At 40.3% G+C, this 22,661-nt stretch overlaps 2 protein-coding genes and 2 long non-coding RNA genes across 5 annotated transcripts in view; 1 reads left to right on the forward strand and 3 right to left on the reverse strand.

Moving 5' to 3' along the window:
- Window positions 1-38: 38 nt before the first annotated feature.
- On the reverse strand, window positions 39-4,609 carry gsdmeb (gasdermin Eb). Its single transcript, XM_051406806.1, has 10 exons — window positions 4,456-4,609; window positions 3,823-4,045; window positions 3,459-3,651; window positions 2,963-3,137; window positions 2,421-2,541; window positions 2,200-2,319; window positions 1,778-1,905; window positions 1,488-1,662; window positions 1,219-1,292; window positions 39-1,127 (listed from the first exon to the last, which is right to left on the reverse strand). The coding sequence occupies exons 2-10, from the start codon at window positions 4,025-4,027 to the stop codon at window positions 900-902; spliced, it is 1,419 nt and encodes a 472-aa protein (XP_051262766.1). The 5' UTR covers window positions 4,028-4,045; window positions 4,456-4,609; the 3' UTR covers window positions 39-899.
- Window positions 4,610-7,564: 2,955 nt separating this feature from the next.
- LOC127367182 (uncharacterized) lies at window positions 7,565-8,521 on the forward strand. Its single transcript, XR_007885446.1, has 4 exons — window positions 7,565-7,665; window positions 7,773-7,968; window positions 8,197-8,347; window positions 8,445-8,521. It is a non-coding gene; the product is annotated as an uncharacterized LOC127367182 (long non-coding RNA).
- Window positions 8,522-11,617: 3,096 nt separating this feature from the next.
- Window positions 11,618-12,522, reverse strand: LOC127367183 (uncharacterized). The gene is made up of 4 exons (XR_007885447.1): window positions 12,443-12,522; window positions 12,208-12,271; window positions 11,841-12,010; window positions 11,618-11,731 (listed from the first exon to the last, which is right to left on the reverse strand). It is a non-coding gene; the product is annotated as an uncharacterized LOC127367183 (long non-coding RNA).
- A 5,435-nt stretch (window positions 12,523-17,957) lies between these two features.
- osbpl3b (oxysterol binding protein-like 3b) overlaps window positions 17,958-22,661 on the reverse strand; it is a 30,094-nt gene continuing 25,390 nt past the window's right edge. For both annotated transcript variants that reach the window (XM_051406796.1, XM_051406795.1), the window contains 8 exons: window positions 21,970-22,107; window positions 21,774-21,837; window positions 21,582-21,660; window positions 21,338-21,482; window positions 19,968-20,112; window positions 19,743-19,869; window positions 19,050-19,172; window positions 17,958-18,866 (listed from right to left, as the gene is read on the reverse strand). In XM_051406796.1, coding sequence (XP_051262756.1) covers window positions 18,770-18,866; window positions 19,050-19,172; window positions 19,743-19,869; window positions 19,968-20,112; window positions 21,338-21,482; window positions 21,582-21,660; window positions 21,774-21,837; window positions 21,970-22,107 — 918 coding nt within the window. In that variant the 3' untranslated portion in view covers window positions 17,958-18,769. The remainder of the gene's footprint in view (window positions 18,867-19,049; window positions 19,173-19,742; window positions 19,870-19,967; window positions 20,113-21,337; window positions 21,483-21,581; window positions 21,661-21,773; window positions 21,838-21,969; window positions 22,108-22,661) is intronic.

Below are 22,661 nucleotides of genomic sequence, written 5' to 3' on the forward strand. Positions count from 1 at the left end.
CATAAAAAAAATATAAAAATGATCAAATATAGAAACAGTTTAAGGTGATATGTTTTTCTTTTTGCACCACAGAGCTTAACATACAAAAACAATACAGATAAAAGGTAGCATGTTGAATCAATGTGGAATATTAAAAGGCACATTCAAACTCAGACGAGTTTCAATATTCATACACAAATGTGCTCAAGTAATTCAGAATGAGGTTTGTAGTTGGAACATAAACATTTGGAGGACAATGCTATGGATTTGTGTGCAAGTGTCGAACAAAATCTTCAAAACTGACTGATATTTAACAGGAAAATATAGAAGTAAGTTGAAATACAGATAAACAATCTAAAGCCTTAGAGATATAAAATCAGTACAAAATATCACTCAGACCCTTCAGAAATAATTAGTGTATACTTTCAAATGTAAGAGGAACAAGAGATTTCACATAAAAATGTAATTACATGAGAACTCAATAAAAAAAGTCATGCTTCTTCTCTAGTGACATTGCTCAAAATAGGATGGTAAGGGGCCTTTCAGTGAACTCTTATTTCAGAAAATAAAATATGAATATTATATTCAAATAAGTGTTCAGATTGATGCCGATGCCACCAGCAGGTACATAACATGACATAAATGATTTATGATTATAATCAGTTGTTTTTTCCCCTAAAATCAGTGAAAATTTTGTCTTCAAAATGCTTGTTCCACCAACAGTCCAAAATCCATGACCTAAACAATTTGTCAATTGACTGTCTGTTAATTGACCAAAGCATTAATTAATTACACTATTTTAGAAGAAATTCAACAGCACCAAAAAGAGTAAGAAACACTGATAAATAACACTTGATCTATGTGATCCCATTTACCTCATTCCAGTGTGATAGTTAATGTTTCTGGTGGATATAAAATCGTCAATCACAGTGGGACAATGTGGCAAGACCTCTGACAGCGATACACAGGACCAGAGGAAGGTTTCCTGGCTGGTGGTTTATTTCTGTCTTCACCGTGTCCCCATCTCTTCTCAGGGACACATTCGAGGATGCAAACAGATGTTCAGCCTTTTCATAGACATCTTCAGTCAGTGCAGCCAGGCCTGCGCTGCTCAGAGGCAACTCTCCCTTCCTTGATACGCACTGAACCTGGAACAAGTGTGACAGGGAGATAAAAGGCAGCTTCATCAATGTAATGTCTAACAAAAACCAAATATATAACATAATCATTACTACTAACCAGTAGCTCCAGAGCCTGCAACACTGTGAAGCTGCAGCACATCCCCAAGACAGCAAGACAGTCATTTGTCATTTCTGAAAGACCCAGATACAGGATAACTTAGGGAAACTAGGTTTTCAGGACATTCTGCATGCTCCTCCTTCTGACCTTTAAATTTAGTTTTTTTTTTTTTTTTTTTTTTTTAACCACAGATCGACTTCACAGAAGACTTCAAGCAATATTTCACTCAAGTAACAAAGGCTGCACAGCACAGAGCACAGCTTCCTCACCATCCATGGCGCTGACAATGAGGTGAAGGGCTGTGAGGACTGGTGTGGACTGGCCTGCCTGTGTTGACTCCACCTGACCAGACTGCGGCAAAAGGTCCAGAATTGCTTGGATGTTCTGTTTTGGAGACTCTGTGTTATCCGGGGGAGGTCTCTGACCGAGGCACATCTGGTCTAGCTGAGACAGAGGAAGACACCCAGATTTAAAAGCCAATGTAACAGAAGTTGATTACGCTAACTCCACAGTATAACAGTGGCTCTGTATTGACACGCCCTCTCTCTGTCCCACATACCACATTCTGAAGTGAACTGACTGCCTCTCTGTCCTCCATAACTTTTGTGATCTGCTGGAGCAATGACGACCTTGTGGAGACAGGGAGAGCAGAAAGCAGCTGGAAATGTTCACTCAGTTCCTCCAGCTCTGCCAATGGAAAAAAACACAATGGACACACTTATCATTCACCTACGAAGACAAAATATATGCATGCAACAGGTCATTAAAAACTAACACTGAACCAGGGCAGCACAATATGGACTAACTACATAGACAAGCACATGATAACAGTTATGACACCATTCTGATAAGACAGCTCTGGGCTTACAATCTCTAGAGGCCCTAAAAGGAGTTGAAAAGAACATGCAGTTTTGAACACGTCATCAACTGCAACAACTATAGTTACATGTTTCATGGGTGCAGAAAAAACCTGTAATTTACGTTGTCTAAGGTGGCTATTGTCAGAGGCATCCACAGGAGCTCCTGAGGCACCAAACAATCTTTTCCAAGCAGGGCCATCTACTTCAAAACCTCCACTGGTGTATGACATCAGACACATCTCTGTGGAGAACACAACAGGTTACATTTAAAATACCAAGCTATGAAATGTAACAGCAAGAGACTATCCAGCTCATCTATGAATTCAGTGAATGGTTTCTCACCATAGCGTCCATCGTGTTTGATCTCTAGCTCTATAAGGGTATAGGCAATGGTAGTGTGGATGGGAATCTCCATGGTAACGTTACTGTCTTTACTCAAGCTCCCATTCTCCTTCAATGAAACCTGCAGTAGTCACATGAAAGCAAATACAAATTCCAACAAAACTCAGTCAGTTATAAGGTAAATATTTACTCTAAAACAATTTATTCCTGCTGAATAACAGTTGTTGGTGATGCATGCTGCATTTGCCATTTGCTGGTGTATTGCATTCCAAAGGATGTGGAAATGAGTAAACATGTTCATATATTTAGCCCAGTTTTGATTCAGTTTCTCTGAATCAAAGAGCAAAAACTTCTGCCTCCGCACTGAACATTTTACAACTGACAAGAGTAACCAGAGAGGAGAGGAACGAAATTATTAAAGTGGAGGAGGAATCTAATTTTCCACAAATGGTTGGCAGTTTTTCTGTTGTTATGCCAACCATTACACCACATAAAATTACATTTCCTCATAATGAATGAGTTCTTCAGCGCTGTTACTGTACCTTTGAGTTCTTGGGCCCACAGAGGCTCAGCCCTCCTCCACACTGTCCTCCCTGCTGCACCTCCTCTATGACCGAACAGGGCTGAGTGGTCACAATTCGCTCCTTCACAATCCCAAATGCCTGTTTGGGCTTCTCCTTTGTCTGCTGGACCAGACTGTGGGACATGTCCAGGACGCTGTGACATTGAAATCATAAAAAAAACACCAGTTTTATGTTTTACAGGGAACAGTCCTAGAAATATGAGATTTTGTGATTCTATGCATAAATGCAAAAACTATTCACCCTAACCAAAACAAGAAATCTTCTTCTGAGTGTTGATATTCAACTGAGCCTCGTGTTTTGGGTGCAACTTTATGGTTGGACAAAGCTCATTCCTGCTGTTTGCAGATCCTTAACGGACTGCATGTCAGGTGATATTTACAGCGTTTTTCTTTCATTTTAACTCTATCAAACAAACCCCATCAGGCAGGACCTTGGGAACAGGCAGTGAACGAACCTGTCTTTGGAGTCTCGCAGCAGCTTCTGCACATCCACTTCCTCTTTCTTCAAACTGCCAAAAGATGACTGGAGTTTGGAAGAGTCTTTAGCCTGCAGGTTCACATTGGAGTGGGCAAAATTTGCATCCACACTTCCCTGAATGTTGTCACCATACGTCCCGTTGTATTTGATGAAGTCTGCCTCTATGACACCTGTGGACAGTGAAACCTTTATTGGAAATTCTTTATTAGGAATAACCCCTTTGAGTATGATGTACCATCATCTGACAGATGAGACAGAAAGTACACAACTACACAAAAAAGATGTTTCAGGTTTAAAGAATAAATCAACACAAATAAGAATCAGAAGGAATTGACTTTTACCTGGCTTTATAGGCGTGTCCCCTGTTAGTATATCATTGAGGTTAAAGTCAGTGGGAATATACTTGGGCTTCTGCCAGAGCCAGAAACGCTTGCGCTTCACCACCACAGTCAGAAGATCAATAGTGTCATTCAGGCTGGACACCGGGATCAACAAACCTCCATTATCCACTTCCTCCACAAAGTTTCTGGTGGCTGTGGCAAACATCTCTCAGCTGGATAAAACCTGTGAGGATGATAATCCAGGAAATCCAGGTTCTTTTTTTTTTTTTTTAAACCTAAAGAGTGAGTTAGCTGATCAATTAAAGAGCAGAAAGTACCACCCATCCTCCTGGGGCTAAAGACTGACCGAGAACCAGAGGAGTTTCTGATTCAACAATCCTCTCTTCCTTTATTAAAAACACATTAACATTATAACTCGAGAGGAAACTTTCTATTCGGCATATAAAGCAAAATCAAAGGAATAAAGAAAGTCTCTTGCACACATTTCTGCACATTGAAAACGATGCTACATGCTAGTAGCATCAACAAACATCAGTCTTAAGTTGTTCTCATCGAAATCATTGGTTTGCTTGTAGGGCAGAAATATCATCGTAAATGAGAGTAAATGCAAACGCTGCATGTGTCACCGCTTACCCGAAGGACTTTCTTTTAGGGACTGAACCAGACGGGAAACTTTCTTTGTAGCTGAAAGTCTCAGAGGACACAGTACTTCCCCATATGAGTGTCGGCTGCACAGAGAGTCTCCGTCTGTTGTGGACAAAAGACCCACAGACGCTCCGCCCTCCGTCCTGTGGGTGTGTCACTGAAGACCAGTGGCGTGCACAGGGGTGGCCTTTACTCTGCTCTCACGTGGCTGTGTCCCTTGAGGTACACTACAAAAATGCTATGGACTTTTGGATTTCTTTTGTTTGTAGATTCCCAAGTGATAAACAGAGACGTCAGTCATGGGCAATAGCACTCAGAAGAGAGGGGTTTGAGCCAAAAGACTGCACCATACCCTCCTGGGGCTTAGCGGTCACATACGTGGACAGCACCTTTTAGCTCTTATGTCCACAATTGTGTTCACTGCTGAATTGGGGGTGTTATGGTACGTATATGGGGTACTTACACTACCATATGGTGGTGTCAGAAATTTCTAACACACTAAGGTGCCACTACGGTGCCAATTCAAAATGGCGGGAAAATTCAAGTGGTAGCTCCATACACAAACGTCGACCAGGTAAGAAGTTCTGTCATATTTCATGGCTTATTCTGATTTAGATATTTATAAAAGCCTTGTACATTTGTCATGACATGCAAATTTGAAAAAAAAAGTGTAAAAATAGCAACTTTGTAGGTCGCTAAACATGATGTACACATAAGTGTACTTACGGACTGATGCTCCTCAAAACTAACATGCTAGCACACATGTAAAATAAGAAAAAAGCTAACTCTGGTGCAGCTAAAAAGCTGTACATGGTCCCAATGAAATAAATAACAATTAAATCACTAAATACATACATACATACTTAAATTAGTTGGGTTGAAAATGTTACTAAAAATGTGCACATGTAAATTAGCTTACAGCTAACTCTGGTGTAGCTAAAAAGCTGCATATTGTCCCATTGGAATAAATAACAAATAAATAATGCAAACCTACATACATAAATTAATTTGTATTTGATTTTGTCATGTTTTTATTTACGGAGCGTTTTTCTGTGCAAAGAGCATTGGAGCTACCCCCTTTTGGTCGTAAAATCAGCCGTCCCACTCGGGGCTCCTCACAGTACATCGAGCTAAACGAGGGTGAACGTACGACTCGTACGATTTTAAATGCTCCTACACACTGTTTACATTGCTGCTTTAGTCCGGTCACCAGTTTATGCATTGCACGGTGTTGCTGTGCGTGCAATACAATGTAAAGTTTTGTTTTCTAGCTGGTTTGCTAAATAGGCTAATGTAGCTAACAATAACACTAGCCTGCCACTGGAGGCCCCTGGTGGCTCGAGACAAACGCCACAGCACTTGTTGACATTGAAATAGGCGAAAATGGCAAAATATTATTGAAATGTAAGACTTGCAATAACGGAATTACTTGAAATGTTAGTGTTTCTGACAAATGGAACGCTATAAGTGGTACAAGCCAGGCAATTACATCACATTCTTGCGTCAGAGCAACTCGGGTGGGGGATTTACGAGACAAATGGATCGCACCATAAGTCACATTCCTCCTCCAACTCCTCTCCTCTCAAACTCTGTGAAGGTCAATCAATCAGGTGACCTCTGGGCCTCTGTAAGCAGGCCTGGTCCTTCAGTCCTCAGTGATCGCAGCCTTTAACATGTTCCCTTTTTTACATTACCAATTAGAGGTGGGCGATATATATCGTTTGCGATAATATCGTCATCGTTGTTTTGATGATGTGCAAATTATGTCCATTATCGAGTATTTAAATTACTTCGCCAAAAATATTGAAACGCACGCGGAAACTCCTCACAGCCACTTAATACACGGTGCAGCAGCGCTCTCTACAGCATGGCAGGATTCAGTCACACGACTAGTGATCAGGTGACCTCTCGCTACCGTCCTCCTTGCAACAGTTTAGCAGCGCGTTGTGATGGTAGAGAGAAAATGCAAGCACCTCCAGTCCCTGAAGCTACCGATACTTCAGATGATTTAGTGCCAAGACGTGGGTCTACCTCTCTGGCATGGAAATGGTTTGGTTTCGAAAAGACTGATTAGGGTCTGTGTCCACCAAACACGTTTTTAGTGCTAGCAGCGCCTATTTTGAATACAAACTCCTATGGGCTTCAGCGTTCAGAGCGCTAAGCTCAGCGGTAAGAAGATGTCAGCAGAGACGTTTTTTAGCGCAGCGTTCAGAGCGCTTCAAGTTGAAATCTGTACAACTTTTAACGCTGCTGGGCACTCGGAAAATGAGTTTTTGAGAGCTCCCAGCGCTAAAAACGCGTTTGGTGGACACAAGCCCTAACTTAGACAATTCCAATCACAAGGATATCGACTGATTAACGTTATCGCCAAAATCCCCCAAAATAACGAGAAATTATTTTTTGCCCATATCGCCCACCCCAACAAATTTCACATGAGCTATTCACCTACTATGATGTTTTTTCATTTTTTTTCCCACTATGATGTTCAAAACACATTAGTAGCTTAATAGTTTTTTTTAAAAAACAGTAACCATTTAAAATGCTTTGAATGTTTTATATTTTGATACAGACATACAATGTCATCCTGCAACTGTTTTAACTGTCCAAAATGGGCAAAAAAAAAAATTTTACTCTCTGATATTCAAAAAATGTTCAAAAAATATGTGTGTATGTGTTAGTAATACATTAAAAAACAGTCAGGAAAAAACTGCTGTGTTCAAGGTGGAAATAAAGAGTTTTTTATTCTATTACACAAAGGTGACTTTATTGTGTTTTATGGAAATTCGGACCATGAATCCACATATGTGGACATCAGTTTTCTCTAAAAGTACATCATATCAAAAGATGATACTTAGTTTTTATTCTAATTAGGTTTCAATAAGCCCAAATAGCAAAGAGAAATAAAAAATGCATGTAAAAAAACAGCTTGGGCCTTAGGAGGGTATGCAGCAGAGTGGACAGACCATCCATTTTTAAGTTTCCTGATCATCTTTCAAAAGTTTGTTACAGCATTTTTTTTATCACAACATTTTGTAATTGATGATACGTGTTCAAAACAATTTCCCTTTTCTCCAGCAGCCTAGTTCATCCAGGTTAAGCAGAACGTCAAACAAGGCAACTGAAGAATCTCCACACCCATGGTCCAACACACCTGTCAGGGGATCTGTAGGACCAGACCTCTTTCATCAGTCAATCTCAGTAAGTGAAATGATTTATCACCTTTGGATGCTTGGTGGATGTAACAGTGACATTTTTAGAAGTTAGGAGACAGGATTGAAGTTACTGAGTTTGTAAATATTTTTCAGGATCATCAGTATGCCCATGACCCGGTGAAAGCAAAAGAGAAGTTGGCTGTGTATCAGGAGAACGTGGAGAAGTTACGACGGGACTTGAGAAATGCGAAAGACAGGGAAAGAAGACAGTGAGCTCCTTGTTGGTGCATTTAAAAAAAGAACAAGATGCTAACAGAGGAACTGGAGCAAAAGCTGGATTTCTACTCTGGTTGGTTGACTCGGTTCTCCCTCTCTCTCTTTGCATGTGTAGCATTTATAATTTTGTAGTAGTATGTCTCATCTCACCCATTTTGATTACCGTCTCAATATTGTTCTTGATTACTTACCTGAGAAATGTTTTTCAGTTGGTTGTAGAAAAAAAATGCATCTGAACAAGTTGTCTCTAAATCAATCTGAAATATGTTTATTTATATAATTATTTCCCTGAACCTTCCAGACCTTCCAGTTGAACTGTTCAAGCACGACCATGCCTTCACTCCTGCTCAACAGGAATTTGCTTTAACGTTGCATTTGCATGGACCTAAAGCCTAAACTTACTTGAAGGAAACCATGAAGATACCACTCCCACATCCTCACACTCTTCTAAAGTAAATATAATATTTTCTACAACTTCACATTTGGCAGAAATAGATGAAACTGATACGTCAATATGTGTTCTGTTGTTTATTGCTTTACCTGTAACAGATGGTTGCAGACTGTGGACGCTAAGCCTGGGTTAAACACATGGCTCTTAGACATGCTACAGAGACGGAAAAACGAAGACCCTGTTAGGTATGGTCGAGTGTGTTTTGTTTTGGATGGCATGTCTATAAGGAGACAAGTGCAGTACGACTCACACAAACAGACAATGATTGGTTTTGTGGGTCTCGGCAGTGGAATAGATGAGACCAGCGTGGCAAGTGAAGCCCTAGTGTTTATGGTAGTTGGATTACAAGGTCACTGGAAAATGCCCATTGCCTTTTACTTCATAAGCTCACTTAGACCAGATACACAGAGAATTTTGCTTCTACGCACCTTGGAGGCACTTCATGAACGCAGCATCAAAGTTGTGTGCGTCACAATGGATGGACATATATCAAACATTTGTACATGTGTACGATGCCCGGATGCCAGATAAAGCTGAATCAGCCTCTCAAGACATATTTTGCTCACCCTTCTTCAGGGGAAAATGTGTTCATGATCATGGACCCTTGCCATATGTTAAAATTGGCTACGAACATGTTGCAAGCTTACAACTCAATCGTCAGTCCCGCAAGAACAGTTAAATGGAAATACATATCAGAGTTGAATGATGTTCAGGAACACAATTAAGGGTCTTCATGCGGCCAACAAAATTACCAGAAAACACATCAACTTTGAGGGGCAGAAAATGAAGGTGTCAGTGGCAGCCCACACACTTAGTCGATCAGTGGCGATGGCTCTTCGCATGCTCATGAAAGCTGGATACCCGCAGTTTGAAGAATGTTCTCCTACGATTGAATTTCTTCAGGTAATTGTTATTTATTTGTTGGAAATTAAATGTGCAAAAAGTATGATAATGGAATGATAATTGTTTTCTAAAGGAGGACATTTCTGCTCTTGTCCTAAATCTTCAGCTTCATCCCTCAGCTGGTGGTTCAAGCACTTAATCCTTTTGAACAGTCTTTTCTCTCAGCAAATGCCTCTGGCATCAAGATGGTCTTTGCTCAATCAACTTTTTCCCTTACCTAACAGCAGCTGATTCTTCCAGGCTACCACACTAACACAGAGATGCCAGTCAGTCATGCCTCCTAACCTAAAGCCTGTTCTCCCCAAGGCAGGGTTGCTATATCCTGTCATTCTCCTGAACAAGCAACCAACTGCTAACATCTGCTCTTTCCTAACAGGTCTACCTTTCCCTCAACACAGTGGTTAGTGAGCATTAGATTAGTTCACACGTCTTGTTTGTAGAACCTTGCATTGTAATTGAGTTGAGTCTGGGTTTCATCATCTCAATGATGGCCCTGTCTATGGACTGTAAATCATAACCAGCTATAGTAAGGAATATTTATGTTAAAGGTGATTGACGGAGTGTTCGACATTATGAACAGCAAAAAGTCTGCTTGCTGTTCCAGTGTTGTTTGGTTCTCTTAGCGAAGTGTTTACTTGAAAAACACGCGGACTTCATTTCAGAGAAAACCTTTGGTAATTTATTAGGTTATTTCCTTCATTCCACATCAATAGGTCTACCTCATTGCTATCTTTCTCTGGCTTCTATCCTTTTACTCAATGTTCTTGTGACTTTATTACAAATGTTCTCAACAAGGTCACATTGCATAGCCTACATTTTACATGCTCAGATGGGTGATAAATTAAAGGGAAAACTTGGATAAATGAGTAGAGAGATTACACATGCACTGCATGCAAGAGACTATTTGTTAAAATGTTCTTTATTCCTTTGCAAAAAATGCATCAGATTGATACTTTAAAATATGGAACATTCAAAATTTTCTTCAGGGGGACGATGCCCCCGGACGCCCCTAGAGGGGTAATATCCTTCTAACCTTTTTCACCCCTGACCTGTTTTCAGAGAGAGAGAGAGAGAGAGAGAGAGAGAGAGAGTATTTTGTCCCTTAATGTCGTCAGCTACAGGCTGTAGCTAGATTGGTAAAGCACGCAAGAGGCACCAGGAGACCAAAAGTATTTATTTAATCACAGCAAATAAGTAATGCTATTACAGTCAACAGCACATAATATCCCAGATGTAGGCTGTAACCATATGAAATGAATGGTGTGGGCGCCGCCGACAGTGGGCATGAGTCGGTCCGGATGATGGTGGTGCAAAGCTACAGTATGTACCTCCAGAGTAAAAACAGCTCAGGGTCTTGGATTTCTTAATTTTGCTTTTGTGAAATACCTCTCTGCGCAGCGCTGCCAGATCAAACGTCATTTTCAGCCAATTTGGTCTGTACAGAATTATAATTTTTTTCAGTCTGAATATAACTGGGATTGATAAAGTCGTACTGAAACAACAACAGTTTTTAGGAGATATTGAAGTGTGAAATGCTGACTGAGGCTTTTGGCATCCTAATGTGGATGACTGAGACTAAGGCTCAATACAAATTACCCCATGTGTCTACTGTCATAAGTGTCATAACTGTCAGGCAGTTTAAGGAAATTGTGCATATCAATGAAGTTTTCTGACAGGAGAATGATGTAACTATTAAACAACTACCATTGTTTGGCGGTTTGGTCCATTTTGCAGTGTCTCCTCCGCACGGTCCAGGGCCTCCATGGTGTGGAGGGGCAGCTCCAAGGGCTCCAAGGAGGCCAGTCCCGAGGAGCCAGACTGTCCACACCTGCAGGAGTGGCCGAATTGCCTGAACTCCTCCCGCAAGGCCTTTACCTCCTTGGACAACTCCGTCATCGCAGTGAGAAGTTTCTGCATAGCCACATCTATTGAAAATATTAACATTTGAATGCAAAAGCTGACACCCTTTTACTTAAAATTTTCAGAGGGTGTTGAACAAAGAAATGTATCATCAAAACTACTTAAAGCAGTCAGTGTAATGTTTAATGTTTTTAATGTTCTTTCATCATCATTGACATACACTAATGTTCAAAGGTTTGGGATCACTACTAATTTTTCTGTTGGGCTTCATTATAGTAAGCCTGATGAAATAGTAAACTGGAAGGCTTCAGGATTATTATGAGTGGTGTAAAATCGACCAACAGGTGCTCAGCATGTATGACTCTTAGGACTGTTGTAAAACTATTTCATGAGGCTGTTTATAATGAAGTCAAATGGTAAAATGAACGGTGATTCCAAACTTTTGAACAGTTGTGTATATTTAAGCAATGCCATTGGTTTAAGCTAAAAGTTGACAGGTGGTAAATCCTTCAATGATTCAAAGCATTGAGGAAAGATTTACACAATGAAATCCTATGATAGCCTTAGAACATAACATTCCTGTACTTGCCTTTTAATGCCACTCTGGCAGTGCCTGTAGAATCTGTAACAAATATGAAGAGAGAAATTAAACCATTTGACTGGATATACTGCATTTGGTTTGAATTTTGAATGTTTGAATTGACATTAATTACTTCTTTTTAAAAACATACCTTCAGGAGATGGCCTCTGGAGTAGAGGCATTGGACCGAGTGGAGAGAAGGCCAATTCATCTCCAGGGAACGATGCTGGGAAAGGGACATTGGGGTAAGTCAACTTAGGGGAGTTGGGGCGTTGGAGGGTCTGATATATCCTTGGAGGTGATGGCTGGCTTGTTGGGTTCCTGGTTTGTTTAAAGAAAAAAAATATGTGGGGTGGGGGGGTGAGAAAGGTGGTTAGGGGCAGATATGTGCATAATACATAATTAGATTCTCTATTCTCTGTAAAAGCTTACTTTGTTATGCGCTCGCGCACACACCCACACACACACACACACACACACACACACACACACACACACCACAATGTGGCTAACTATACCTGGAAATAACACTTTGGGGACTTGGGCGAATCTGTGCACATCCTGGGGCTCCTCATCCTCATCCTCATCCGAATGATAAATTGGATTGTCAACACATGTCAACAAATTGTTAAATTGTTAAAATGCACATGTCAACAGCAAATGGTTGAAACCGCTTATATGTTTGCTTTGGACAAAAGCATCTACCAAATATAAACAAATGTGTGGAACTGGAAATTGGACATTCACTATTACCTTCTTTTTCTTTTTAGGCCATGGTGGCTCTCCCCCTCAGACTGGATGTCGGTGGTGTCGCAATCTTCATTGATATATCGATCCAGGCTCCTCGCTGCCTCATCATGACTATCTCCAAATACAGAATAACAAGTACAGTCAGAGAAATATTGTCAGACAGGGGTATGATTCTTATTGTCAAGAGCAAATGTGAGAACACCCACCACGAGTTATGAGGAGACGGATTGGTTGGTATGTGTGCCATCCATGTCCAGGCTGTTCTAGATTCAGGATGGCTGCATTCAGCCTAATAGAGTCCTTATGAGGGTATGGGGGCCAGAAGACTTTTTCCCCTTCAACCTATGTCTTAGGCACAATTTCAGTTGCACCACTGCTGAACTTTATAACGCACCACTGGGTCATTTTTTTTTTTTTTTTTTTTAAGGCAAGGTATTTCAAAGAGTGTATAGAACACAAAGCCCACCAAAATTAACTTATAAACTGATAACACTGATGAACAGATGAACTAACTGCATGAACTGATTATATGAACTGATTTGGACATTTTGGACATTTTAATTGGTATGAATGATGGGAATGGCGATGAACTGTCTTTTGTCAGGGTAAAGTATGTACTTTTTGCCAATGTGCTGAAGCCTCGTCACACTGACATTCTTGCTCAACCCCCAAATTGTATATACCCCAATGTTTGCAGATGGAAAGGGATACTCGCCATAGGACTCTTTCTTGGTAAACTTTTGAAGAATGATGTAAGTCTCCTGAACTACCCTGACAATGTTTTCAACAATGGTAATGTCATCTACAATTTGAAAACAGTTATCCCCAGACCTAGATGATAACGTGTACTTTTCCGTAACAAGCTTACGGTACTGATCTCCATAACTTAATGAAGAAATCAACGGACCATCATAATGAGAATGCATGAAATTTTGTCCATTCTTCACAGTGTCCGAGGTCGGTGCAGGTGATTCTGAGAGCCTTTTTACTACTTGCTGTAAAGGCAAGTGAGGCTTGCGCAATAGGCGCTTCAGTTGTGCTAAATAATTATCATACGGAAATGCAGATATGTTACATACAAACAGACGGTATTCTGACGCCAAGTGTGTCAGCTGATGGACATGGTAATTTCATCTTTCCCATATAGCTGCCCAAAGTGAGTTACGAATGAAGTCAACAATCCCTGAGCGCAATTAATCAATTCTTCTGATGGACCAGAAGACAACAGCAGATGCATGGCCACAGAAAGTAACATAACGTTTTCATAAATTTCAAGGGCAATGGTATTTTTCAGGACTACTGGGCCAGCATAAAGCATGAAATATCGAAGCTCTGTAGCCTTCCACCGATCTATTTCAGAGAGGTGCCTGGGTTTCCAGCTGAACTCAGGAGTGTAAGGTCCTAGTCCCTTCAGTTTAACTGAGATCTCTTCGATTGATTTACAGGACAACCTAGTTGCCAGTGATTTGCCCGTCATCCAAATATATTGCAACTTCCTGGTTACCCCAAGACAGCACTAGTGCATATAATCTAATGGGAACATTGTCACCATTTTGACCAGACTAGCTAGCGGGGACAGTGTTTGCTTTAGGTGGTGTTCATCATCAGTCATAGAGTTGAAGTCTGTCGGTCCTCAATCTAACATTGATTTCCGGATATGTCATCTTGTTTTGCCATTCACCCACTTGGAAACACTTGTCGCAGCCTGAATAACCGTTGTGGCTTTTTATATTTTTAATAAAGGCTCGTGCTGGAGCATCACATATAAACGAGCACACTTCTGCCATTATCTGCTGCCCATTGTAACAAATACCATTTTTTAGAATGCCACTAAGGTCCTCAATAAATGGGCCCAAGAACTCAAAGACACTTTTTGGTTTGGTAAAGCCACAGAAGAGGCCGACAAGGAATGGTGATCTGCTGTAATCAGCATTAATGGTTGCCAGAATGGGCCAGAACTGAGTTCTGCTGCTTCGGAATAGTGGTAAACCATCTATACTAAACTGCAGCTTAATTGTGGTCAAATTAGCAGGCAGCTTCAAAGACTTAAGTTTTGACATCAATCCTGTGGCTAGGCTAAAGTGGTAATATTCCCCACCCTCCATTTTCTTAGTTTTTATTTCACCTTGTGTCCTGAGAATTGTCCGAGCATCTCTTGGAAATTCTGGGTGAAACACTCGCAAAATGCTCAAGAGTGCAGTCAATGCTGCTATTGAGACAGAAAAGGAAAAGGCCCAAAATCTTAGACTTGTCACTAACTCTGATGTTGGAGCTTCAGCATCAGAATCATCTGATTCTGAATCAACAGGCCTAGCTGATGGACAGTCCAATGACAAATGGGTCTCACTGAATGCTGACCTCTGCTCATGTTCCCCTATACCTGGTTGGTCCACAACAGAGTGGCTGGAGACTGAAACACCTGACTCCCATGCTACACTTGGGCATTTAACATGTTCCAGTTCTGCGACAGAGTGGCCTTGCATGTTGGGATCAGTAAAGGTTTTCTCAAACTGCTGCAGGATTTCTGACTCTGTGGCCCTAAGCATTGATTTAATTTTCCGCCTCTTTGACCAGCGTGATGTCATTGTGCAAGTTGTTTGTAGAAATGAAATAAAAAATATTGTTTTGCTTCATTTGTGTGCAATAGTGATCTGTAAGAGAACAGAAAAGACAAAAAAAATGTAGGTACCAGAGATTCAGTGAACTGCGAACAGGTGCGCGTGCCAGAAGGGAACGTGAGTGCATGGAAACATTAGCGGGAAGGGCCTTGTATCACCAGTGTCTTTCTCCGGGAAGGTAGGGGAATACCATCACCTGATTGGTTTACAAGCAGTTCGCTTCGCTTGTGTTTTAATATTTTCTAAGTTACCCAGGAGCTATGTTGACAGAGGCTTAGCTAACGTTAGCTACAGCTTGATGTATTGAGTCATTGAACACAGCAGGAGAGAACGCAACGTTAGCCAGCTGGAAAATGATTCGCTAACGCTACCGTTAACGTTAGCCTAACATTAGCTAGATCTTGTTACTAAAGTTAGCTGCTAGCTTGTATAGCTAACGGTAAATCACAAAAAAGAAATAATAAAATGTATTAAAATCTGAATTACATAACATTGTATTGGCTGTCAATCATGATGGAAGAGTAGACAAGTTAAGTTACAGCATGTCCACCATCTCTTGTGGGGGTTATGCATTAAGCCACATTGTGCCTCAGATACTGTAAATGTTAGACCCAGGGACAGGCTGGCTGACAATGGCTTGGATAATACTGAGTAAGGAGGCCATAATATTTTTGACTCATGGCTGAAGTTAAGTTTCTCCAGCTCTCCCCAGGTTGGCAAAAAATACATCAGATTAATGCTTTAAAATATGGAATATTAAAAATGTTCTTCAGTGTAGCCCCCGGACCCCCTAGAGGGGTTATATCCTTCTCACCTTTTTCACCCCTGACCTGTTCTCATGCCTGCTTTCATTTGAAAGAGTAGCCGGCAGGCTGCACTATGCTAGCGTCGGCACCAATGTATCTGCCTACTTAGCAATTGGTATAATGGTACAGATATGTATTTCGAGCTAGCTATCACAAAAACAGACTGGATTCGGAGGTTTTGCTAACTTATTGTAACCTGTTGGAAGTGAACGACGATAGCCATCAGCACAAAGTTACATTAACTTTTGCAGAATTTCACATTGATTTAACAAAATCTATTTCAATGACTGCAGTACTGCGTGGGTTACTACACTAACCACCATGTTAATGAGTAACAGTATTTGATTTGGTACAATTCATTCATATCGAACATTACATAAGCAAGCTTACCTGATCGTATGGGTCAAGGGTCCAGAAATGAGATGTGTCCAGTGCAGTACGTTGGTCTACCACCCGATGATCTCCAGGTCAACCAAAAATGGATGGATTTTCAATCATATTTCCTGGTCAACTATATGTCGATGGCTCTTCAACAACGGCCGTTTCCCAGTCAACTCTAAATCAATGACTTTTCAACACATTGGCAGTATCGCCCGGTAAACCAAATATGAATGCTTATTCAATCATAAAGATAACAATAGATCAATGTTGTTCCAGTGTTGTTGCCATCAACATTAATAACATCAGGTTTCATCGATATGGTAATGGTGATTCAACATTTATTTTGCATTGAAATTTCAATATCAACCATAATGATGATTCAGATGGAAAATCAATATTTATTCAATGTTGGCTTGCTGTGTATGCCTCCTAGTACTAGGCATTACATTTTGAAGTAGATTATATTAATATCAAAAGCTTAAATTTTCTCTGGACTCGATCATAAATACATGTCTGTCAGTTGGAACAAACCAAAAAACTAAAAAATCGCTTATACTACTTTTGTACTTTTACTCAGATTAAACTTTTACTGCAAGACCTCCACTTGTATTTCTACAGGGTGGTATTGCTACTTTAGGCAAGTAGAAGATCTGAGCACTGTTTCCACCACTGGTGAAATGTCACTGATGTCTTCGATAGCTATTTGTTGCCACCTAGTGGCTGGACAATGGCACAGTGAAACGTGTTGGACGAGAAGAGGCAGTAACTAACTGCACCAGTCATATAAGGATAATTATTTGTACACAGATTCTCTGAATTACTGATTTTAATGACCCTGTGTCTTTTCCCAACCTTGGGACAAATATTTTCTACCCATTAACTGGTAAGACTCCAGGGAGGGCAAAGTCAGCAGCATCCTTTTCCTTCTCTTCAACACTTCTGTAGTTTCTGATTTTCTGAACCTTTACTTGTTTCCGGGCTGCATAATTAGTATATTATCCCTTGGTTATAGCAAAGCAGAACATACAGTAGTATGTACAAGAAGTAAGAGATACATAACAACATTAACCACAGTGAAGTGGCTAAATCACAAAGTTGAGTGTTTAGCAAAAAGGCAACTTGAGGCTGTAAACACCCAACATCTGTGTGACACAGTCCAAATAAAAACATTGTGTGGTGCACATGGTATTTATGTCAAGGTTCCTATTTAAGAAACACTGTCAAGGTCAAACCATGAAATCTCCCTGGTAGGAGGACCCCAAAACCTGCAGCCCTGAGCAAAAACGAAACAATTTATTGAGTGATCTTTCGCCCTTGTCCTACCCCCCAAAAGCAAACACAGTGGTGGATCTATAATGTTATGGAGACTCACCTCAGAGACTTGTTACATCAGATAATTAATGTGTATAGTTGCATAACACACAAAGCATTGGCAAGGGCTCTTTCAAGGTGATAATTCTACTACACACACTGAACATTCATGGCCTCGCAAGATACCAGAGCTAACATAACATGATGTCTGTGGGGTATTGTTGTATGATGGCAATGAGAAAAAGAATTCAAAAGACACAAAATTGACTAACTCTTTTGCGGACATGTAATGTTTAAAACTGATGATTCAGTTGTTTTCTTTTTCCCTTTCCTCTGTACATTTACATGTCAGCATCTCAGTTAAGTAAAAATAATGGTTAGTCACAAATGACTCCACAAAAAGAAAGCATCAGAGATTTTATTTGAGCTCATGGAGCATAGTTTTGGACACTTTTGGTCCCAAAGCCCAGGGTCGACGTAGACAATGGTGCAATGGATAGAGTGAAAAATGGCTGGATTTGATGTTTGCTACAGCTGCTCGTAGTTGCACAATCATTCAACACAGTCATAGCAAAAAAGCATGTAATTACTGTTATGAGACAGAAAGAAAAGTTGAGTAAGGATTTAAAGATGGTTTGAACAATTCTTGTTTGGTCTTAAGCATTCCTTACAAAAATGTTTTTTTTTTTTTTTAAAGATCTCATAGATGCAACAAAAATAAATTAAACAACATGAGTACAACGAGTAAGGCATCAGGCAGGTGCAGAATAAATATCGGATGTGGACACTTAATCAATGGCATATCAAGGCTAGTTAATCTCAGAGGTAGAGAATGTCCATGATAAAACGACAGCTAAAGTGACCAGTTGTTCAGTACAGTTCAGGCTAGTGTACACCAGTTATAATGAGGATTTATCATCCTTTATACCTAGTAGTTTTCCTTTTCTTAGTTTAAGTCATACAATGCAATGTATCAGGTGAAAACGTGGGCAAAATTTGCCAAAATGTATCAACATTCTCATAATATGTTTGCATAAACATTTTTACACAACTTATATAAGCACTTGCTATTAAGGCAATAACTTTGATGAACTGCAATAAAGAAGACCAGTACTGAATGGATGGTAAGACTGAGACACAGACATCACCAGAACCAGCCTGGATCACAGTAGAGGCTGTGCAGGTCAAAATGTGTGTGATCTGCATTTCAGGGGTCACCACAGCGTAGGAAAATCTATGTGGGTGAAGCCAGGGTCCTTCCTCAGCTCCCAGTATGTGTTGTTGCTCACCCAGGTATCATCCTTTGACTTCCTGTGAAGGCAGAAGAAAAGCAAGAGAATTGTGAATGATAGTTGAGTGCGTTGAAACTGAAATTGTGAAGCTGCTATTACTGTGACAAGCTGCTTATGACCCCTATTAAGAGCAAGGTCCTGCTCGCTTTCTCATAACTGACTTTCTTGGTGAGAAACTAATAAATCTGAATATTTAGGCTACCTGAAGAATTTAGGTTGATGTGTTTCGTTGTTCTCCTCCAGGACTCTCCGCCTCTCTCTCTGCAGCTGCTCAATCCTCTGTTTCTGCTCCTCTGCAGCCTCAAGGTTCCCCTCCTCCAGCAGTCTGCCAGCGAGACACAGACACATTAATTATGCAAATATGGTAAAACATTCATCTTCAATATTCAAATGTAATCTTCAATCATGTTTTTTTGGGCTTTGTATCATTACAGCAAGATAACCTAATTATGGACAAATAGCAAAACAAATAACTCAGAATGTTTAAGGACTAGAGGCAGTGTCATTTTTTACTTTGATGGCAAAGTGGCAACTGCTTCTTCTGTGTGTGGCACCTTGTTGCAGTTTACAGGCTTTTAAGCCTTAGAAATGTGAGCTAAAATTAGCTTGATGAACCTGAAAGCATCTGCAGTCACCTACTATTATTAACATGAGTACTGATGCACCTATTTTTGTGCTATTTTGATCATAGGGTTGGGTGAGAGGACATGATTGATAGCCAAGATGTCAGATTATAAAAGAGGTGTCTATTAAAATTCTCTGCCAGAAAATGTAACTCTTTTAATCAGGTTTCTCTAAATCTTTTAAACATATGTAAGAAACCTGGTTGTTGGAGGCCACATTTCTTAACTGCATGTAAATACACTGATTTTTGTTTGTTTCAGTTTTTTCTTACCTTTGGTCCACACGTAGTCTGGTGTCTGTGGGTGGTAGCAGCAGTTTCAGGGATGGGTCCAGCTCGTTCAGTTCAATAGCAAACTTGGTGAAACCATAGTACTGCTCATAGTCTACTGGCATTGCATCTACATCACACACAAACATTCACTACATCAGATACTGTAACAGGGAGATACGCATTGTGAAAAGGCTTTCAAAGCATTCTTAAAAATACTTGACGTACTGGCTCTCCAGATGCACGTGGCTGAGGGCGGGTCCCCACAGAAAATGGCTTCGTTCCACTTTCCAAAGAGTCTGTGGATGACCTTCCCTTTATTATCTGTGATAGTTCCCTCCACCTCATTCACACTCGAATTCCAGTATTTGGCCTGTAAAAATAATTGTCGGAGAAGACCATCGTGTTACACAAAAGATATCCCCTTGTCTCACAGAGAAGAGTTGCAGAGATCATGATACTGTCCTCTTGCAGTCAGCAGATGTGTGTTGCTGGGCTGCTGAGTTTAATGAGAGATGAGGATGCATAATGACTTCTGACATGTCTTGACTTGATATCCTGCATAGCTTCAGGAGGTCTTTCAAATAGGCACACGCTAAAGCAATTAACCTTCTCCTCTCAGTAAAGGCTTCCATACATCAAACATTTAAAACATCGAGGGGTTCTTGCTGCTATGCAGTTGAAGAGCACCATCTGTGTAGAAGGTTTCTGGACTAATGAAGGGACTACAGCATTTACTATGGCTGTGGTTGACTTATATATATGAGGAAAAATACCTTTTTTACCAAACCCCATGGGGTTCACAGAAGAATATCTAACAGAAACACAAGATAAGAGAAAAGAGCACTACAGTACAAAGAATATACTTAAATATTGTGGCTCACATATCACTATATGTTACAGTACTGGATATACTTGACTGGAAGTGGAATGCAGGTGTGACATAAATATAACTGTTCTACTCTGGCTTCCATATGTTTTCTCCAACATGTTTCCAGAGCCAGCATGTTTGTTGATAGTGAAGTAAAACTTGACAAAGTTAAGAATTGATATTCCCCATTTCACTAATGATATACAAATTTGAATTTTGTAATCTAACAAAGTTACTTTCTGTACAAAGCTTCTCCTCACCCCCCAACGGTTGCTCTCAAACCCAAAGTGAATGTACACACAGTAACTTTAATAATGAAGACACTGTTTCATAATTACAAATTCATCTGGTGTTGTGTAAATGTTATGACAGTCAAAGGTCAAATAATTCGCTACAGCTACACTTTGAATAGCCTATGTGTTTGACAGGCACAACACAAATAAACACCTTGCAGAGAAGCTTAACTCAGCCTTATGTGTCACATTTATGAAATAAAGAATTTGATTTGTCACAAGAAATGTTAATGTAACTCAAGGACATAGCCCTCCCTATTGGCAGAACTTAGGGTTATGAATATAACCCCGGTTCTCTGATTAGCATGACTGAGTGTCTCACTCATGCTATGAAAGAGAACTGTCACTGTGTCCTCAAAGAGTGAAGGTGTATCAGAAAGTTGCTGGTAGGGAGTCATTGTGGCCTAGTGCAGCCTTGCTTATGTTTGCCTCACCTTAACAAACGTGATCTTGCACTGACAAATATCACTGCTGGAGTTTCTGATGGAGATCTCCCCATAGTGCTCAATCCAGCGCTGTCCACTGAGAATGTTGTGGATGCAGGACGTAACCTTGTTCCACTCATAGTGGTCCCCAGATCTAGAAAAAAGGAATTAAAAACAACATTTCTTTTAACTTGACACCTGTAAATATTGCTTCTTAATTCACAGATTGATTGTGAGTCCGTCCAGCCCTTACCCCGGCAGAGTTACATGAGTGGTACCAACAGGAACAATCTCCATTGACTTCCCCCAGAACTTGTTCTTACACCTCACATCTACAAAATAAATCAGGAGAAATTGTACAAATTTACATTTATCTTGAAAAATTGCAATTGTAATTTTTTACAGACACTGACAATGGATCAGACTAATGTCTATATTCCTCTACCTTGCCAGAAGATGAAGTTTTTAGACTCTGCATGACAAGCTGAGATTGGTGGATGATGGCTGACCTGACAGTGTAAAGGGGAAGAAACAGCTGGGTTAGTAAATTGATTCAATTAATACTTTTAGTGTATAACTATTAGAATACGGTGATTGATTTTTAAATTGTTGATAGCAAAGAAATTAGGAATCATGCATACCTGCTCTGCAACAAATCGAAAGCCTTTATCTGGGCGGTCACATTCGTATGACTCTCCCAGGAGAGGGTTGAAAGGCTTTCCCCCGGTTCTGTAGTAGCTGGATGCATAGCCTGACACCACAAACGTAGCTATGTATACCTACACAAAGAGAAACAATTAATAATCATTTTTATTACAACTCAACTGAGCTATATCAGCAGTTTACCACATAGCATTGTTTCATAATGTCTGTCAAATACCATTTCCATACTCTCCATTTCACTGTAATGAGCAGAGTAAATGACTGAATACTCCTCCAATGGTTGCACTGAGCCAGAGAGCACTGATAATTACTTTAACATCATAATGCAAAGGCACAGACTGGAGATGACACTGACTTCAGCTGCTTTCGATTTCACATTTATAAACTGTATATTGCACCTTTGTTACCACACAGGCTGTATTTCTACACCTCCCACACAAAAATTAACAAATCTTAACCCACAAACTCTACAAATGCAAACGCAAGCAAAAGTGAAACACTGAAAAAGGAAAGAATCATGCCAATTTCCTGCTGGAAATCTACAGATATTAGGGTTTCTCCCACATTAAGTGTAGTAAACAGGGCTGGCACAAGCTCCAGCACTGGACAATATCTCTGCCAGCAAGCCATTATAACAGCCAGCAACAAGCAATGGGTCATTCCTGGTTTC

The sequence above is a fragment of the Dicentrarchus labrax genome, unplaced genomic scaffold (assembly GCF_905237075.1).
Source record: "Dicentrarchus labrax unplaced genomic scaffold, dlabrax2021, whole genome shotgun sequence".
In the NCBI taxonomy this organism is placed as follows: Eukaryota; Metazoa; Chordata; class Actinopteri; family Moronidae; genus Dicentrarchus; species Dicentrarchus labrax.